General features: G+C 39.8%; 1 protein-coding gene across 2 annotated transcripts in view; it reads right to left on the reverse strand.

Annotated features, from left to right (window-relative positions):
- The window catches only part of cpne7 (copine VII), a 128,582-nt gene extending 108,502 nt beyond the window's left edge, over window positions 1-20,080 (reverse strand). Inside the window, exon 1 of one of the 2 annotated variants that reach the window (XM_063067039.1) lies at window positions 19,700-20,080. In XM_063067039.1, the coding sequence (XP_062923109.1) occupies window positions 19,700-19,873 (174 nt within the window). In that variant the 5' untranslated portion in view covers window positions 19,874-20,080. Of the gene's footprint in view, window positions 1-10,736; window positions 10,792-19,699 lie in introns of those variants that run through there. The other variant, XM_063067040.1, reaches the window with a different exon arrangement.
- Between the last annotated feature and the right edge of the window lie 428 nt (window positions 20,081-20,508).

A 20,508-nucleotide genomic window follows, 5' to 3' on the forward strand; every position in this document is an offset into this window, starting at 1 on the left:
TTGAGGAAATTACCAGTAGGCTAGACAAGGGAGATGCAGTGGATGTTGTGTACTTGGATTTTCAGAAGGCCTTTGACAAGGTGCCGCACATGAGGCTGCTAAACCAGATAAGAGCCCATGGAATTACGGGAACGTTACATACGTGGATAGGGCGTTGGCTGATTGGCAGGAAACAGAGAGTGGGAATAAAGGAATCCCATTCTGGTTGGCTGCCAGTTACCGCTAGTGTTCCACAGGGGTCTGTGTTGGGGCCACTTCTTTTTACATTGTACATCAACGATTTGGATTATGGAATAGATGGCTTTGTGGCTAAGTTTGCTGATGATACAAAGATAGGTGGAGGGGCCGGTAGTGCTGAGGAAACAGAGAGTCTGCAGAGAGACTGGGATAGATTGGGAGCGTGGGCAAAGAGTGGCAAATGAAATACAATGTTGGAAAGTGTATGGTGATGCACTTTGGTAGCAGAAATAAATGGGCAGACTATTATTTAAATGGGGAGAGAATTCAAAGTTCTGAGATGCAGCGGGACTTGGGAGTCCTTGTACAGGATACCCTTAAGGTTACCCTCCAGGTTGAGTCGGTGGTGAAGAAGGCGAATGCAATGTTGGCATTCATTTCTAGAGGAATAGAGTATAGGAGCAGGGATGTGATATTGAGGCTCTATAAGGCACTGGTAAAACCTCACTTGGAGTACTGTGTGCAATTTTGGGCTCCTTATTTAACAAAGGATGTGCTGACATTGGAGAGGTTTCAGAGAAGATTCATGAGAATGATTCCGGGAATGAGAGGGTTAACATATGAGGAACGTTTGACCGCTCTTGGACTGTACTCCTTGGAGTTTAGAAGAATGAGGGGGGACCTCGTAGAAACATTTCGAACGTTGAAAGGCATGGACAGAGTGGATGTGGCAAAGTTGTTTCCCATGGTGGGGGAGTCTAGTACAAGAGGGCATGACTTAAGGATTGAAGGGCACCCATTCAGAACAGAGATGCAAAGAAATTTTTTCAGCCAGAGGGTGGTGAATCTATGGAATTTGTTGCCATGGGCGGCAGTGGAGGTCAAGTCATTAGGTGTACTTAAGGAAGAGATTGATAGGTATCTGAGTAGCCAGGGCATCAAAGGTTATGGTGAGAAGGTGGGGGAGTGGGACTAAATGGGAGAATGGATCAGCTCATGATAAAGTGGCGGAGCAGACTCGATGGGCTGACTTCAGCTCCTTTGTCTTATGGTCTTATGGTCTATACGCACACAACACAACAGCTAGTATACAGTTTTCAACCAGAAGACTCTGGAAGGAGAATTCCAGTGAGCCTTCTCCTTTTGCTTACCCTAACAGATGCGACCATGGACATTATTAGTGTTTGTAAATGATCTGAGAATCCAAAGCCCTTGATCTTCCAAAACATTCGAAAATTTTGACGGAAGCAGCTGGGATCACTGGAAACTTTCTGAAAATGTACTGGGGTCAGACTGAAGACTTAGCGATAGTGATATGAAAGCCTTAACTGAGCATCATATATAAAAACGCTCTTTAGGCCCCTTACCATTGAGGGTGGTAATGCAAGCAAAATAAATTAAAGTTTGTTCAGAAATTCTATGAATAACCTCATATATGAAATTGATGTAATTTATTTTACGAACTTGTTTCTGCCAATTATCAAATGGTACTTTCCTTTCAAAAGTCTATATTAACTTTGTTCTATTCTATTCATATTGTCTAAGCACTCTATGACCATTTCCCTTATAACAGATTCCAGCATTATCCTGCTACAGGTGTGCAGGTCCCTATTTTATCCCTTCCTCATTTCTGAAGTGAAGGGATTACTTTTACAATATTCTGATCTCTGAAAACCATTCTACAATCCATGGAATTTTCTAAGGTGCATTAACCATAACCATCTTCTGCAAAACAAAATCTGGAGCTCATGAGCTCCTAGGGGTTTTCGATGCATTAATTTTTCCAATAATAGTTATTTTCACAAATGTTAAATTATCTTGAGCTCCTTGTTTACTCAAGTACTGAAGACCTACATTATTTGCAGCAGATTTTCTGTTTTCTTCTGTAAATATAGACTCAAAATAATTGTTTATTCGCTAATTCCCCAATATATTCCTCTCAGTCTGCAAAGTCTATACATTAACTTTGTTAATCTTTTCCTTTTCACATATGTATACAAGTGTTCTTCTGTTTCTTGCTGACCAAGTCATCTCTTTTTTTCCTTTCTTTATCAGCTTCTTATTTCTCCTTTGCTGAATTCTAAAATTTTCTCAGTCCTCAGCTTTATTCCTTCTGTTTTTGGCAACACTGTGCACCTTTTCTTTTAGCCTAATAGTACCTTTCCTTTGGTAGTCACAACTGGACCAAAAAAGAATAGTTGTCTTGGTAGTAGGTACAGAGGAGATGTCGGGGCAAGTTTTTTACGCAGTGAGTGGTGAGTGTGTGGAATGGGCTGCCGGTGATGGTGGTGGAGGCGGAAACAATAGGGTCTTTTAAGAGACTCCTGGAAGGATACATGGAGCTTAGAAAAGTAGAGCACTATGGTAAGCCTAGGTAGTTCTAAGGTGTAGACATGCTTGGCACAGCTTTGTGGGCTGAAGGGCCTGTGTTGTGCTGTAGGTTTTCTGTTTCTACGTTCAATGTATTAATTCTTTAAAAGTTAGGCATTCCTTGTTTTTTTCTCATACCTGTTAATGTAGAATCCAAACCTACCAAAAACAACTCATGTCATGTGCTTTCACAATTTTCTTTATTCTGATTTAAGTCCTTGGTTTCAGGTTGAAATAAATCAATTTCAATCTTCGTAAAAGGTCCTGATACGATGAGGATCAGGATTGTCCTGATATCATATGATCACTATAGCCTAAAGACCCCTTAACAACCAGAACATCAATTAACTCTTTCTCATTGCACAAAAATAAAAAGAAAATTGATCTAAAAAAGTTCTTATATTTTCATAAATTCCTCCTCTGCCAATTGGATGTGCCTAGCCTCTCTGTAAATTAAAGTCTCCCACAGTACCCCTATTACATGCACCTGTAATTCCCTTCTTTGTACCACACCTCACATTATCACTACAGTTCCAAGGGCCTTTTGTACAACTCTCAGCAATGTTTTCTATACCTTATTCTTTCTTAGCTCCATTCAAGTTGATTTTCCTCTTTGTTACTTCTACTCCCTTCTTCCATATCCATCCCACCTCCTTTTATTATTTTGCTTATCTCATTTAAACGTTAAGTATACTAGATAATTTTATTTTCTAACCTTGGTCATTCTTCAACCATACCTCTGGCTGAGCTTTTAGGTCATAACCATTTAATTATGGCATTCAGTCACCTATTTTGTTATAATGTGATTTCATTCAGTTAATTCAGAACCTGCAACATTTCTGTACTAAAAATCTATACTATTCATTGAATTGAGTTCAGAAATTTAAAGTACGGTAACAAATTTCCTAACACCACAGAAACAAAACATGGCTTGTTAAATGAAAACAGTGCAAGTATTACAGCATCACTTAAATGTTAAACCCTCAGACTTGGCGGAGAGCTACAAATGTGGGACTAAGTGTCAGAAACTGGATGAGGCTCCAAGTGAGCAAATTGCCTCATCCAAACCACCAAAATTTGGCACTTTCTTAGACCATGTACAGCGTGATGTCATTTTGAGATTTAATCATGTAGCAAATTTAATCAAAGTCACTGATGCTCATATTTGACCTTACACGCAAGGCTGCAATGCCTTATTAAAGAAGCATTGAGCGATACTGAGCCACTGTATCCAACTCAAGGTACAAATACTCTAGAAGTGTTGTGAAAGGTCATGTCCAAAGCAGAATCTGAAGCAAGCCAGTGAGATTGGCACAAATTTCTGTGATAGGTGCCATGGAAGACAGCCAACAAATACACATCAAAAAGCCTTAAACTAACTGAAAAGGTCAATGTCTTCAGCATACAGCTCTAAAGCTGAGATAGTCAAAGTGACCCAGAGGGAAGATATTTTACAGAGGGAAGATATTTTAGGTAAAAAGTAGTGGAAATAAAATTCACACATGATTAAAACCAATGAAAATGATAGAGATGCAAACACGAGGAAATCTGCAGATACTGGAAATTCAAGCAACACACATCAAAGTTGCTGGTGAATGCAGCAGGCCAGGCAGCATCTCTAGGAAGAGGTACAGTCAACGTTTCGGGCCGAGACCCTTCGTCAGGTTGGAGAATTGGGCTTATGTAACATTTTCACTACCAACAGCAATGGCAAAAAGTCAAACAACATCAAGGCAGAAATATGGTTACTGCAATATCAACAACGTGGTAATAGATTAATCAGTCATGGATTAGATAAAAACTTGATACGTTTAGCAAAATACCACTGACAGATACTGAACTTGAAAATATCTTCAGGTAAATTGTTGAAGATTTCTCCATGGATACATATAGTAAGTCATAATATTCAGCAACCAGAACTACCAATTCTTGTGGGTATTTACAAAGATAAACCAATACTGATGCGTAAATATTGTCTCCAGAATTTAAGCTAGACTAGGGAAAGGTGTTCAGCATGAAGGTGTTCTCCAAAATAACAGTCACCTGTACTATTGGAAAAGTAAGAAATACAGTGGATAAATCTTCATAAAAGTGTATTACAGGTTCCAGTGCCCATTACTAAATGAATTTACACATAGTTGGCAAGACCCAAAGTTTTCAACAAACACTCACTTAGAAATGGATAAGACAAATTGGTGCACATAAGGCCCTGTTTTTCAGAACCAAAAGCCACTTATGGTGTGAAATCACACCCAAAGTCTTCTGAACTACAATGGACAAGATATTGCAAGCATTGCAGGGTATAGATCTTTGTCTGTCCAATCAAGATGAAATAATAAAAACTGGAAATGCAAACAAATATCTTGAATATCATGAGAGGCAAATCAAGAAATGCAGCATACAGTATAGCTCAAAGAGAGAAATGCGCTTCTCATAGAAATAAGTTACTTAAAAGTGGGTTCAAATGGATTACAGTCTAATTGGAAGAATTTGTGAAGACAAGGAAGTGCAAAAACATTCAAGATTGCAAAATCAAACCAATTTAACGGCACACTTTACGAAGCTGGAATAGTCAACCTGGTCTTTCCAAAGAGCACATATTGAACATTGCAAATCAAAGGTTGATGACTACTTAATATTAAGTGACCATAAGGCTACAAGACGCAAGAGCAGAATTAGGCCATTTCATCTCATCCGCCATTTCATCATGGCTGATCCATTTCCCTTTCAGTCCCATCCTCCTGCCTTCTCTACATAGCCTTTCACGCCCTGACAAATCAAGAAGTTATCACCCTCGAACTTAAATGCAACCAATGACCTGGCCTCTACAGCCATCTGTGGCAACAAATTCCACAGATTCACCACCCTTTGGTTGAAAGAAATTCTTCCTCTGTTCTAAATGGACATTTCCTTGTTCTGAGGCTGTGCCCTCTAGTCCTAGACTCTCCCCTCCAAAGGACACATCCTCGTCCCATCCACTCTATCTTGGCCTTTCAACATTCAATAGGTTTCAGTGAGACACCCCTCATTCTTCTAAATGTCAGTGAATCAATGCCTAGTTCTTCAATCATTGTTCATATGGTAACCCTTTCATTCCCAGAATCATTCTCGTGAACCTCTTCTGAACTCTCTCCAATGTCAGCACATCCTTTCTCAAACAAGGGGCCCAAAACTGCTCACAATACTCCAAGTGAGGCCTCACCAGTGTCTTATAAAGCTTCAGCATTACACCCTTGCTTTTATATTCTAGTCCTCTTGAAATGAATGCCAGCATTGCATTCACCTTCCTCACCACCAATTCAACCTGCAAATTAACCTTTAGGGAATCCTGCACAAGGACTCCCAAATTCCTTTGCATCTCATATTTTTAAATTTTCTCCCCATTTAGAAAATAGTCTGTGCTTTTATTACTTCTACCAAAGTGCACGTCTATAAATTTTCCTACACTATATTTCATCTGCCACCTCTTTGCCCTTTCTCAACCTGTTTCCTCAACACCACCTGCCCCTCCACTTATCTTCGTATCATCCACAAACTTGGTCACAAAGCCATCAATTTCATCAACCAAAAGTTGACAAACAATGTGAAAAGAAGTGATCCCATCACAGACTCCTGTGGAAGACAACTAGTCACCGGTAGCCAATCCAAAAAGGATCCCTTTATTTCCACTCTTTGCCTCTTGCCAATTAGCCAATGCTCTAACCATGCTTGTATCTTTCCTGTAATACAGGGGCTTTTATCTTGTTTAACAGCCTCATGTGCAGCACCTTGTCAAAACCCAAGTACACAACATCCACCAATTCTCATTTGTCTGTCCTGCTTGTTATTTCTTCAAAGAATTCCAACAGATTTGTCAGGCAAGATTTTCTCCTAAGGACACCATGCTGACTTTGGCCTATTTTGTCATATGCCTCCAAGAACCCCAAAACCTCAACAATCAATTCCAACATTGTCCCAACTACTGAGGTCAGACTAACTGACATATAATTTTCTTTCTTCTGCTTCCTTCACTTCTTCAAGAGTGGAGTGATATTTGCAATTTTCCAGTCCTCTCGAACCATGCCAGAATCTAGTGGTTCTTGAAAGATCATTACCAATGCCTCTACAAACTCTTCAGCTACCTCTTTTAGAACCCTGGAGTGTAGTTCATCAGGTCCAGGTGATTTATCTATCTTCAGACTTTTCAGTTTCTCGAGCACCATCTCCCTATTAATAGCAACTACACTCACTTCTGCCCCTTGACACTCTCAAACTTCCAGCATATTAGTAGTGTTTTCCACAGTAAAGACTGATGCAAAATACTTACTCAATTCATCTGCCATTTCCTTGTCCCCCCATCTCTCCAGCATCATTTTCCAACAGTTCATTATCTACTCTTTCTTCTCTTTTACTCTTTATATATCTGAAAAAAACTTTTGGTATCATTCCTGATATTATTGGCTAGCTTACCTTCATATTTCACCTTTTCCCCCCTTACATTTTTTTAGTTGCCTTCTGTTGGTTTTAAAATATTTCCCAATCCTCTAATTTCCCATTAATTTTTGCTCAATTATCTGCCATCTATTTTGTTTTTATGGTGGCTTTGATTTCCCTTGTCAGCCACGGTTGTCTCATCCTGCCTTTAGAATGCTCCCTTTTCTTTGGGATGTATTGTATGTAGCCTGTGCCTGCCGAATTGTTCCCAGAAACTCCATCCACTGCTGCTCTGGCATCATCCCTGCTCGTGTCCCCTTCCAATCAACACTTGCCAGCTCCCCTCTCACACCTCTGTAATTCTCTTTACTCCACTGTAATACCAATACATCTGACTTTAGCTTCTCCCTCTCAAATTGCAGGGTGAATTTTATCCTATTATGATCACTGTTTCCGAACATATCTGGTTCGTCACACAAGACACAATGCAGAATTACTGATCCTCTAGTGGGCTGAACTATGAACTGCTCCAAAAAGCCCTCTCGGAGGCATTCCACGAATTCACCCCTTGGGATCCAGCATCGAACTGATTTTCCCAATCTATCTGCATATCGAAATCCCTCCCTCATGACTAATGTAGCATTGCCTTTTTGACATGTTTTTTCTATCTCCCACTGTAATTTGTAGACCACATCCTGGCTACTGTTCGGAAGCCTGTAAGTAACTCTCATCAGCAGCTTCTTACACCTTCCCATCTTTTGTGACCTTATTTTATTTCCGTTTTACCAGAAGAGCCACTTCTCCTCTGCCTACCAGCCTGTCCTTTCAATAGACTCTGTACCCTTGGATATTAAGCTCCCAACTCCAATTGTCTTTTGGCCACGACTCCATGATACCCACAATGTATACCTGCCAATCTCTAACTGCACAACCTTATTTCATATACTGAATGCATTCAAATATAACAGTCCTGTATTTGACACTTTTTTCAATCTTGTCCCCATGTTACACTGCAGTTCATCCCACGACTGCAATTTTGCCCTCTCATCTACTTGTCCTTCCTGATAGTCTCACTACCTCTGTCTGTAAACCAACATCCCTATCATTCGTTTCCCATCCCCCTGCCAAATTAGTTCAAACCCTCCCGCAACAGCTCTAGCAAATCTGCCCAAAAAGGGTATTAGTCCCCCCTCGGGTTCAGGTGTAGCCCATCCCTTTTGTACAGGCCATACCTTCCCCAGAAGAGATCTCACTGATCCAGAAATCTGAAACGCTGCCCCTTGCACCAGTTCAAAGGGAATCAGTCAAAATGGATTGGAGTGAAATATATTGTAATTTCCATTTGCAAATAGGCACACTATTGAAAATATCAGATACATTTTCTTATATCATGGCTTAGCAATAGATTAGTTTCAAATAACAGAATATTATCAAATAAGCATTGAAAAGGGAATATTACAAAGCTATTCAAGTTTATCAGTCATCAATTAGTACACTTTTAAACAGAGAAGACAATATAAAATTCCAGGGGATGTTATATTCCTACTGAGGTACTAATGAACAGAAAACAATCAAACCTCAGTCTTGAGGGCAGTGTGGGAAGGAAACAACTGAACTTGAAAAAAAATTATAACTCAAGCCACAGGAAGAAAAAAGCATGAAGAGTCAAACTCCGAACAAATCTGAATTTCAGAAATTGTTGCAAAACACATGAAATTCTGGAGGAACAGACATCAAAGTTGCTGGTGAATGCAGCAGGCCAGGCAGCATCTCGAGGAAGAGGTACAGTCGACGTTTCAGGCCGAGACCCTTCATCAGGACTAACTGAAGGAAGAGCTAGTAAGAGATTTGAAAGTGGGAGGGGGAGGGGGAGGGGGAGATCCAAAATGATAGGAGAAGACAGGAGGGGGAGGGATGGAGCCAAGAGCTGGACAGGTGATTGGCAAAAGGGTTATGAGAGGATCATGGGACAGGAGGCCCAGGGAGAAGGAAAGGGGGGAGGGGGGAAAAAACCCAGAGGTTGGGCAAGGGGTATAGTCAGAGGGACAGAGGGAGAAAAAGGAGAGTGAGAGAAAGAATGTGTGTATATAAATAAATAATGGATGGGGTACGAGGGGGAGGTGGGGCATTAGCTTAAGTTAGAGAAGTCAATGTTCATGCCATCAGGTTGGAGGGTACCCAGACGGAATATAAGGTGTTGTTCCTCCAACCTGAGTGTGGCTTCATCTTTACAGTAGAGGAGGCTGTGGATAGACATGTCAGAATGGGAATGGGATGTGGAATTAAAATGTGTGGCCACTGGGAGATCCTGCTTCCTCTGGCAGACAGAGCGTAGGTGTGCAATGCAACCAATTCTACAAGAAGCAAAGGGTTGTGTGATTATGTGTAGCCCAGAAGATACTTGGAGTTTTTAAAAGAAATGATGCAAAATTTTACTGAATTGAGTCAAGAAGCAGCATTTTCCTCAATTAGTAGTGCAACATCAATAATACTAGAAGATCGATGTTTCTTAGAAAACATGCGGAGAGCTTAAATCTATAAATAATGTGAACATAGGAATCAATCCCGCTTTATAACAAGGGAAGGAAGTGCGGTGTATGTAAATTCTTAATGTATACATGTGACATATGCAAACATTCACACTGCAGGAGCAGAGAGTGAAATAAACAAGTTCTCAATGTCACTAGTGATTCATTACATTCCTGGCAGATAAATTAAGAACACAAATGTATATTATAGTCAACAATGAGCAGGATGTTATCTTCAGGGTCAACAAAGGAAAATAATTATACAATAGGAAAACTGAAGCAATAGGCCAAATCAGATGTTTGGTACACTTTGAGCAGTAAATATAACAACTTAACAATAAAGCAGAAGGGGAAGTAGGTCATCCAGACTTTGTCCCTGCTTCATCTTTCAACAAAATTGTGCCTGACCCTTTACCTCAAATCTACTTTCCTGCCCAATCCCCATAAACCCAAATCCTTTAACTACCCCAAACAATAATCTTGACTTTGAATACAGTACAAATCAGAGCACTAACAATTTAATGAAGAAGAGTCCATAAATTTGCAAGTTTAAGATAAAATGTTTCTTCAAATAAAAGTCTCAGACCCAACAAAAATGACCACCTGATGCTTTGCCCCTTCCAATATTGCCATGTAGGTCAGACCGAGGCCAAGTTTTCTGTCCTTCTCCTAAACAACTTGGCAATTTAAATCAATCAAGACCCTAGAAACTAGATGTATAGTGTAGGTTTTTGTTTTCAGCACTCTGCAATAAAAAATTGGCATTACCAGGACTAAATTGCAATTATAACCATTTCTGGAGGTTTAAATAAGATGTAATCAAACTAAAACATGCAGAATTCTTATGGGTCTTGAATGGCTGGCCGTAGAGTTAATGATTCCTCAGGCTGTAGAATCTAGAACCCAGTGTCACAGACTCAAAACCATAGAATCATCCATTCAGGTGAGAAGAAATTTACTCACCCAGAGGATAGTGAATCTAAGGAATTCACCAGACAAGAAGGCAGTGGGGGCTCAGTCACCCAGTCGAACCATAACAGAGATTGATATATTGTTAGGTGTTAAGAGCATCAAAGGTCGGGTATTCATGCAGGGCAATGACTCCGAATCAGTACAGTACTTAAACAAAGCTCTTTCTTGACTCACTCAAAGACTGTTTTAGGACAACCACAGGGAAAAGTTTCATTTTGAAACAAAGTCTTCACACAGAAATATGCACATTTTAAGGAATATGAAACACTGCATTACTTTGAAGCAAACCCATCTCACATGCATTGCAGGCTTCTCAAAATATGTCAGGGCAGGTGTAACACAACAGCTGTTATGATAAAGAAAGCAAGAAGTGTTGTCACCTGAGTATGTGACAGCTGCTTTTATTGGTGGATATCCCAGTCTTTCCAAATTTGATTTTGTTGTCCTTACAGCAACCTTTTTTTTTAAATGAATTGGTAAATGAATTTAAGATTTTAAAGTGGCAGCAACAAAAACAACAACCTGCATTTAATTAGTGCCTTTAAAAAGAGAAACAGCCTCCGGGGCATAAGGAAAGAGATAGAAGATAGCAGGATGAGGCTTGGTTAGAGGTGGTTTTAAGGAGGATGTTAAAAAATGAGAAGTTGTGGTTGAAAGAGAGAATTGTAGACTATGGGACCCAGGAAGGTGAACATGCCTGTGGTCAATGGTAAGATGAAGTGTGGGGGGATGGGTGAAAAAATATAATCTGAGGAGAGAACTATACTGGAAGAATTTATATACTTGGCCTTGGTGAGAACCAAGAGAGGTGTAAAATTAAAGGTGTAATTTAAATCTGATATATTAGAGGGCAGGATCAAAGGGTGAGTGAGACCAGAAGGATTGGATCAAACAGGAGAGATGTGGATGAGCTGAATTTCATGTGTAATGCAGGACTGGAGGTCAGTCACAAGATCTTTGCAGAGATGGATAATCTCCAAATTGGCTGCAGTGTTTGAATCTATTATCTAAATATAGGAGGAGTATTGCAAGAAATGCATGCAATTAAATGTATAGTTTTGTGATAATTGCTCTCCTCCAAGCCAATAGGGTTTGTTGAGCTCTCAAACTTATCTTATTTTGCTCTTTGTTAGACACCATTTTGATTGATCTCCGTAAGGATTTGCAAAGCAAACTTCCTTAAGGAGAATATTCTACATATCTTAGAATAATCCCTTCACCTATTCAATGGCAGACTTGTGATGGAATATATATAGGGTGAAAGCTAAGCTAAAGATATTACTGAGACATGGATAGTCTGCATTAGCCTGAATTGGCCATATCAACAGTGAAACTACATGCTACATCTTTTTCAGTGTTACGTACCCCGTAACTGGGTTGACAAACCAGCAGAAATGGAACACTCGTTGGAGTCGGTGATTACTAGAAACTAATAAAGTTTTATTAACAAAAATAAGTAATACAGTACACTAACCGCAAGGATATAAATGTAACAGGTTAGCAATGATAGCATACACATATACACAGACATAGGGTAATAGGAATCAACCAAGCTCTATCGCAGTCTAGGGGTAAAATGATCAGTCTTAAGGTGAAGCAGAGTTCAGTTCAGTCTAGTGTAGTTCGAAGCAATCGCTGTTGTACTGTTGGAGAGAGAGAGAGAGAGAGTGAGAGATACAGTTGAGGTTTCAGGCAAACCTTTCGATGCCTTCTGATCCCGCTGTGGTCACCGACTGTAACCCCTCCGTTCTGGATGTGACCGTTCTTCCGTGGTGAACCCGGCACCCAGGCAAGGGCGGACACACAACAGGTCCCCACCGATCGTACATTTACACCCTGTGAGCCTCTGGCCGATTCCCGCGAATCGGTCCTCCAAGCTCCCACCAACTTGTGGGGTACAATGTTCTATCCAGGGTCTCGTGGCGTGTGACTTGTGCCTTAGCAAACCCGCTATTTTTATCGCCCTGATGGGGTATCACCTGTCTATCAAACTTCACACTTCCTATTGTCTCAGCAGGATTGTTAATGAACAGTTCAGGTTCAAAGCAAACTGTCTGTGGCAGACGCCAACATACTGAATTATGTTTCTCTCTCTCGTTATCTCTCTCTTCTCTCTTATTAGCATTTTGAATGGCTCTCCGTTGTCTCTCGTTATCTCTCTCATTAACATCATCCGTTCTGCAGCTCTGCTTGGCTTCACACATAACATCAGTTATTGGGACCAAAAAGAATGGACTCCTAATAACAATAATAATGATTATGGAATTCATAGAGTACCTACTCTTGAGAATATGGCCAGTTTCAAACTCACTTTATCTCCTGGTGACCATCGTGCACAATGTTCTTGGACTCTAGTATGTCCTGGCACATGTCTTTGCATTTTAGCATACAGGATATGCTCAAATTAATGACAAGGAAGAAGAAATTTTGTAGATATTGATTCTGCAATGTTTTTGTGGGCAGTAGAATACAGATTTGCCTGTATAGACATACGCTGGACTTTTTTATTGAGTGAAGTATTCTTTCCCTGCCTACTGGTAAGAGCAGATAGAGTCATGCAGCCTTCAGTTCCAAAATTTGTACCTCTTTTTCAGCCCCTTTTCCCATCATGCCATGCAATTACAAGTCACATTTAATGGTCACAAGATTCTACATTTCATGTATATTCTTATACAAAGGAGTTTAGTTATTTGAACTAAACTTTCAGCTGGAAGGAAACATAAATAATATTGTATTCATTAAACATTTTATAGACACCATTCGCCATATAAAATTAGAACCACTTCACTAAGCTGGAGTGAACATGACTTATTAGATTGTCAGTGAAGTACTAAATGATTCATCTGCTCAACAGCAAATTGTGAAGCTTAGCCATACTTGCAGCAATGTATTTTTCTATCTAAATAAAGGCTAATTCTACCCAAAAAGGGTTGTATGTTGGTCCAACATACATATTCAAATAAACAAATATTCCTCGGAAATTTATGTACAAGTATATTCTGCTGTTTACCCATCAGCTGTGGAAGACCTGCATCATAGAAGTCAGGAGCTAAGCAGCAATATAAAATCATTTAGGGTATTGATTTAAACGCACGGCTATATTTCTTATGTTCTTATATAATATAAAAGTTCCGCATGCACAGTCTTCAATATCTGAACACAAGAGATTCTGCAGGTGCTGGAAATCTTGAGCAACACACATAAAATGCTGGAGGAACTCAGCAAGTCAGGCAGCATCTATGGAGGGGAAAAAAGGGAATAAGCAGTCAAAGTTTCGAGCCAAGACCCTTCATCAGCCCTGAAACATTGAATGTTTATTCCCCTCCATAGATACTGCCTGACTTGCTGAGTTCATCCAGTATTTTGCATCTGTTCCTTGACTTCTGCTTGCTTTCAAACTAGGAGATATGATGTTCAAAGCCTGCCAGGTGTATTCTTGTTCTTACTTAATTTTTGTCTTTTCTTAGCTCTGCAGTGTTTAAGGACAAATGAAAAGGAAGAATTCTATTCAAGGGCCCAAGCATTCTTCGGTACACTTACAGTATTTTAACTCAATATAAAATCTTTATTCAATGCAACACTTACAATAAAGCTTTCTGGATAAACCTTCTTGTTATGAAACTTTGATCTTCCACATCTGACATTGCTACTTGGTATTTTTCTAGTTATTTAAGTCAATAATGTATATATTATACTTTCCTGCTGATTTTTAAAAGGGACAAATTAATTACTCAGTATTTGGTAAATCACATTGGTGCCTGCTATTTCTGTCTTGTGCCTCAATCTAATTTTATTCAATGTATGAAACCATCAAACAAAACAATCAGTAAAATAACAGTACATAGACCACAGATTCCTTTCATCTTATTAAGTATTCACAGGAACAGCAAGTATTCTTTTGTTTTTGTTTAAATATAATTGGTGCTCTGTAAATATTTTTACATTTTGGGAATCTGCCAGAGGACAAAACTTACCACCTGGAAAGTGAGGATTTGATACCAACTACAACCTGGTAGCACACTGCTGAAGTACTTCAAAATGAATCTGGTTAGCTGGATATACACGGCTTTTTCTAAGGGAGTGATGTTGCAGTTTAGGAATGGTTTCTGTTGAAATATTCTTTTACATACATCTGTGCTGTTGTTAAGAATACAGTTATGGTGTATTTCAGTTATTTTAAGGTTTCTGCTCAACAAGTCCTTTAAGGGTTCACATAACAAACCATATTTCCATCGGGTATTACTCTTCATGTCTCACACATACAGGGCTGATATGAATGTAGCTATTGTACAATAGGTTAAACTCTTTTTGTTCCTTCACTACATGTTGTTCTCTAGGTAACCGTTCGGGAGAGCTGCACTTACAGTATGTGTCAATTTTCTTTACCGAGAATATGCTTGATTACAATTCACATGAAGGTAGAAGTATTCTTCCGTAATCCAAAATGTCCTCCATTTTTCAGAAAACAGGGTCTTTCCCCGGCTGCACCCCTCACCTGCATCTCAACTATTTCCCGCACATCTGCCCTCAGACCATCTCCCACTAGTCATGACAGGGATAGGGTTCCCTAGTCCTCAGCTACCACCCCAAGAGTCTGCACATCAAAGATATTACTCTTTACAGCTTTCGCCATCTTCAACTTGATCCTACCCCTTCACACATTTTTCCATCCCCTCCCCTCTCTCCACAGGGATCATTCTCTCCACGACTCCTTTGTCCATTCATCATTCCCCATGGATTCCCCTCCAAGTACTTGTCCATGCAAATGGACTGTGTCACATCTGCCCCTACACCTCCTCCCTCACCACCATTCAGGGCCCTAAACTGTCTTTCCAGGTGAGACTTACTTCACATGTGAATCCATCCATGTCCCTTACTGTATCCAATGTCCCCTCTACATTGGTGAAATCCAACATAAATCACTTTGTTGAGCACCTTCACTCCATTTGAAATAACAATCAGGATCTCCCAGTGGCCAGCTATTTTAATTCCACTTCCTATTCTCCACGGCCTCATGTACTGCTGAGCTGAGACTAGAAGCATTTTGGAGGAGCAGCACCTCATATACACCAGGAAGTCTACAGAGGAAACCCAGAGCAACACACACAGAGAATGCTGGAGGAACTCAGCGAGTCAGGCAGCATCTATGCAAATGAATACACAGGCCAAGACCCTTCTTCGGGGCTGGAAAAGAAAGGTGAAGCTGCCAGAATAAAAAGGGACATGAGGGAGTGGAAGGAGGATAGCCAGACGGAGATAACTGAAGCCAGTTGGGTAGGAAAAGTAAGGGGCTAAAGATGAAGGAATCTGATAGGAGAGTGGACTATAGGAGAAAGGGAAGGAAGAGGGGATCCAGTGGGCAGGTGATAGGCAGGTGAGAAAATGTATGAATTCAGAGCAGGGGATAGAAGAAGGAGTGAGGGGGGGAGAATTTTTTTTTACTCTCCAACCTGATGTCATGAAGGATTTCTCCAACTTCCTGTAACCACTCCCCTCTCCCCTTTTATTTCCCTTATCCCTCAACCCCTATCATCCCATCTCTTTCCCCTCCCACACATTCCTCTAACTGACTTCCCTCCTTACCTTGTTCCCTTAGTTCCATGGTCCACTGTACTCTCCAATCAGATTCTACCTTCTTCAGCCATTGGTTACTTCTGCCTATCACCTTCCAGCTTCTTGTATCATTCCCGCTCTTCCTCTCCCTCACCTGCCTATTAACCCCCTCACATGGATCACCCTGTTACCTCCCAGCTCTTGCCCCGCCCCTTGCCCCCACCTTTTTACATTGGCTCTTTTTCTTTCCAGTCCTGATGAAAGGCCCTGACCCAAAACATTGACTGTCCATTTCCTTCTGCAGAAGCCATCTGACCCGCCAAGTTCCTCCAGCTTTTACTGTATTACTACTTTTCAAATTACTCTTTCTGTATACCGTATAAAGCTTAAACTACCTTTGAGCACATTCCACAACATACTTTAAAAGAAATTCTGTACATCTATACCTGACCCTCAAGGTAATCATTTATACTTGGGGTTCCCAACCCAGGGTCTATGGACCCTTTGGTTAATGGTGGGGATCCTAGGCATAAAAAAGGCTTGGGCACCTCTGATCTATTCAAGTGTCTATTCATCAATTAAGCACCTCTGGGGAATCCTAAAAATCCAATGTTTTGTATTTTAACCTAGTCATCTTTAAAGGGATGAGGAAAAAAGGTCCAGAATATGTAGGAAACATCATTATTGGAGTATTTGTGACTACAAAGAAACAAACAGAAATATAATAGCTTAGTGTGATGTAAGGTACTGTGCTTGGTTGATTTGAAATTGCAGTGACAAGTAGCAGAGCCATCTGTGGGCTTGCTGTGGTATAATAATCAGCAAGACTTCAACTTCAGTCCGTAATTTTTGGGTTTATCAGGAAAGGTCAGCACCTTGGCCCCGAGCACTGAGCTCCGGCTAAAGAGAGATTTAAGATTCTCTACCTTGCAGTAAATTTGTATTTTCCTGCGCTAATGGATTTGCCTGATAATAACCCAAAATATTCCAAGGATGCATAGTTCTTGGAACGATCCTATTTGATATAATGGATGAACATTTCAGACTATAGAAATAGATTGGCAGCAAAGTGACACTGCTCATCATTGGCATTCAAGAAGATGGAATTGAATTTTTCATCACATGTACTGAGGTACTGAGAAAAGCTTGTCTTGCATTACTGTTCATACAGATCAACATATTACACAGTGCATTAACGTAATATAAGGTAAAACAATAACAGAATGAAGAATAAAGTACAACAGCTCCAGGGAAAATGCAGTGCAGCTAGCTAGTAAGGTGTAACACACATCAAAGTTGCTGGTGAACGCAGCAGGCCAGGTAAGGTGTAAGATCACACTGAGGTAGATTGTGAGGTCAGGAGTCCAATTTATCTTACTAAAGAACCATTCAACAGTCTTCTAGCTGCAAGGTAGAAGCTAACACAATGATCCCATGATCTCTGGAGTGGGCTTCCTAATTCCCAGTATTTCTTTTGAATCTGGCTTTAGTGCAGCAGCAGTGACAGCAACAAGCACTCAACCACACTAAAGAAATCTAAAATGGCTTCCATAGATTCAAAGGTGACAATGCAATTGACCATTTCAGAAGGGGGAGTTCTGATGAAGGGTATCAGCCGTGCCAAGTTTATGATGAGATGTAAAATTGAGGAAATGTATGCATTTATATATATGTGTGTGTGTGTGTGTGTGTAGCTATAGATATAGATAGATATATCTATATCAATATATACTGTATATAGATTGGCAAATTGAACACTATCAATGAAGAAAATGCAATATTGCCAGGTGGAGAATGAAATGGTGTCTGTGTAGAGGACGGAACATTAGCATTTGGAGTGTGCAATGCCATCAGGCTGAAGAATGAGACATTTTCAGCGTGCACAGGGGAATACAGGGTACAGTACACTGAACAAATAACATGTGGAGAAAGAAATACTATCAGGTTGGATAGTGGAATGGAGGAAGTACAGAAAATGGAATATTTCCACTGTGTATGGCAGGAATATAATCACACTGTAGAATTAACATTATCACCACCTGCACCAAATGAAATAGTATCAGAGTGAACATTGAATCTCATCAGGTGAAGGACGAAATATGATCGGGTTATAGAGTGGTATGTCATCATGGGGGTATGGAACTATCGTAAGTGTGGAGAATGGAATATCTCAGTGTACAAAGTGCAATATTATCAGGATGGAAAATAGAATATAATCGGTTCAGAGAATCAGTCATTATTAGTGTAGTTAATGGAATGTTAACCATGTAGAAAAAGGAATATTATTAGTTTTATGCATAAAGCAATATTGAAACAAAGCAAGGGGTGGATAACCTATAATTTAAATGAGTGACAGCATACACTAAATTCAAGAGGCTAATCCTGATCTTATGTTCTGGAGTACCTAAAGCATTCCAGTTCAGTCGGAGTAAAGCCCTCTTTCCCATCAGATGTCCCTCAGTCCAAAACAGCGACAGTTTACTCTTTTCCATAGATGCTGCCTGACCTGCTGAGTTCCTCCAGCATTTTGTGTGTGTTGCTTCGGACGTCCAGCATCTGCAGACTTTCTCTTGCTCGAGATGTCCCTTCCTGTATTTTTTAAAAGCATATCCTGACATTGCCTCGGCTGACTGGCAATAAAATTTGACAGGAGATCATTTTGTGAGAACAAAATTGATCCAATCAATATTAAGAAAGATTAATTATGTAGTCCCTAATGTAACTGGAGAACATACTTCATTCTAATTCTTATGCCTAATGTCTAATGTGTACATCTATGTCTGTTTGAATCAAATGTCAGAAAGCCATAATTTCACTGAGGACACTCCATAAGCGGATAATGCTGGTAGATGACAGTGCGTCATTTTTCACTGACATTTCAGAACATATCAGGGGATAGAATGAAAAAAAATCTTCCCTAAAATTATAATCTTCTCTGGTAAGAATTGCTCCAGCTAATGTGGCATTCCATTATCATGGTAAATTCTTTTTACCTCACCAATGGAACATGGTACAGTACTGTTGTTTCTTTTTTCTAAATGAAAGGGACCATACTACGTACACAGCCTGGAAAATGGTTTACTCTATTAAAAATGCAAAGTACTGAACTAGAACTTCTAAAGCATAATTTTTAACCATTTTAATGCAATATAAGGAAATGCCGGTTTAGAAACCACAGAGTAATTACAATGACAAAACATCAATATAACCATATAACAATTACAGTCACTCATTTAATAACAATCAAGAGGCCACTCAATTCATCATTTTCATGCACTAGTCCATCAACTGGTAGTCCACCACCATCTCTCTTTCCAAACCTTTCCATGTTTATATTCCGATATAGAATCTTACAAAAGCAGAAGGAATCTGGATATTAAAGGATCGGATGTCAGATGGTGTACTAACCAGCACTGCACACCTCCATCTCACTCACATGCAGGATTCACAAGAAGAAGAACTTGTAATCATATTATTTTCTTTACACCCTCGAGAAGTATTAACATTATTTCATAGTCTATTAATCGGCAAAGTCAAGCTACCATTTTAACTGGAATTTTTGTATTAAATTTCTGGTCAGCTTTCATAATCAGATGTTTCAAAGGTATTTTCATATATTCTCATGCAAAATCAGATTTAGAAGAAGTACTGCTCAAGTCGGGTAATAGCCATTGATGGTCACCTACCTCCACCCAGTGTCCCTGAGACTGCATCAGCAGAACCACAGAAGGATCAGATTTATTGAGGGTATCTCTGTCCAGCAAAGACTTGCAGGCAACACGAAGCTCCACCTTGGACACACAGGGAGCTGTAACAACACCAAGCGGGTTTGGCGACACTCTGCCTGTGAGCTCAGTCATCTCCACACCAGACCAGGAGCAAGGAAGCAGCACTGGGAAGATCTTAACTAGAGACTAACGGAGACCAGTCTACTACTATGATTCTAGCACTCAGGCGTTGTATTGGAGTGTTGAACCCGCAGAATGACTATAAAGCCATTTGAAGATATGAAAATGGTAGAGATTGTTTCATTGGAATCAGTTTCTATCCACTCTAGGATACCCCAATCCAGCCTCTGCTAATATCTCGATTCTTCCATCTTGAAAGTCCAGGAATTAAAGAGAAGTAACTTGGATCATCAGCAATACTTTCAGACAATAGAACACTTCAGCTGGAATCTGAAGCACCTGGAAATAAATCAAACAAAGATTTTGTTGTCATAAAACTCACGTTCTGGTGAATTTATTTTTCTCAAGTTACTAGACTGAAATTATGTGAAACAATTGCATTCCTTAAATCGATCACATTTATCCAGCATTGCTCTGAACATAATCTGTTCAATCCTGCTGGAAGAACAAAATAAGCAAAGGAAATCGGCAGATAAGATGTTGGAAATAAAGACAAACAAACTCACTTAAACAAATCTCCTTGAAGTTCATGTCATCAGATTATAAAATAAAACTATATTAATAATTTATTAACTAATTATTGGCTG

Source organism: Mobula hypostoma, chromosome 14 (assembly GCF_963921235.1).
Source record: "Mobula hypostoma chromosome 14, sMobHyp1.1, whole genome shotgun sequence".
NCBI classification, from domain to species: domain Eukaryota; kingdom Metazoa; phylum Chordata; class Chondrichthyes; order Myliobatiformes; family Myliobatidae; genus Mobula; species Mobula hypostoma.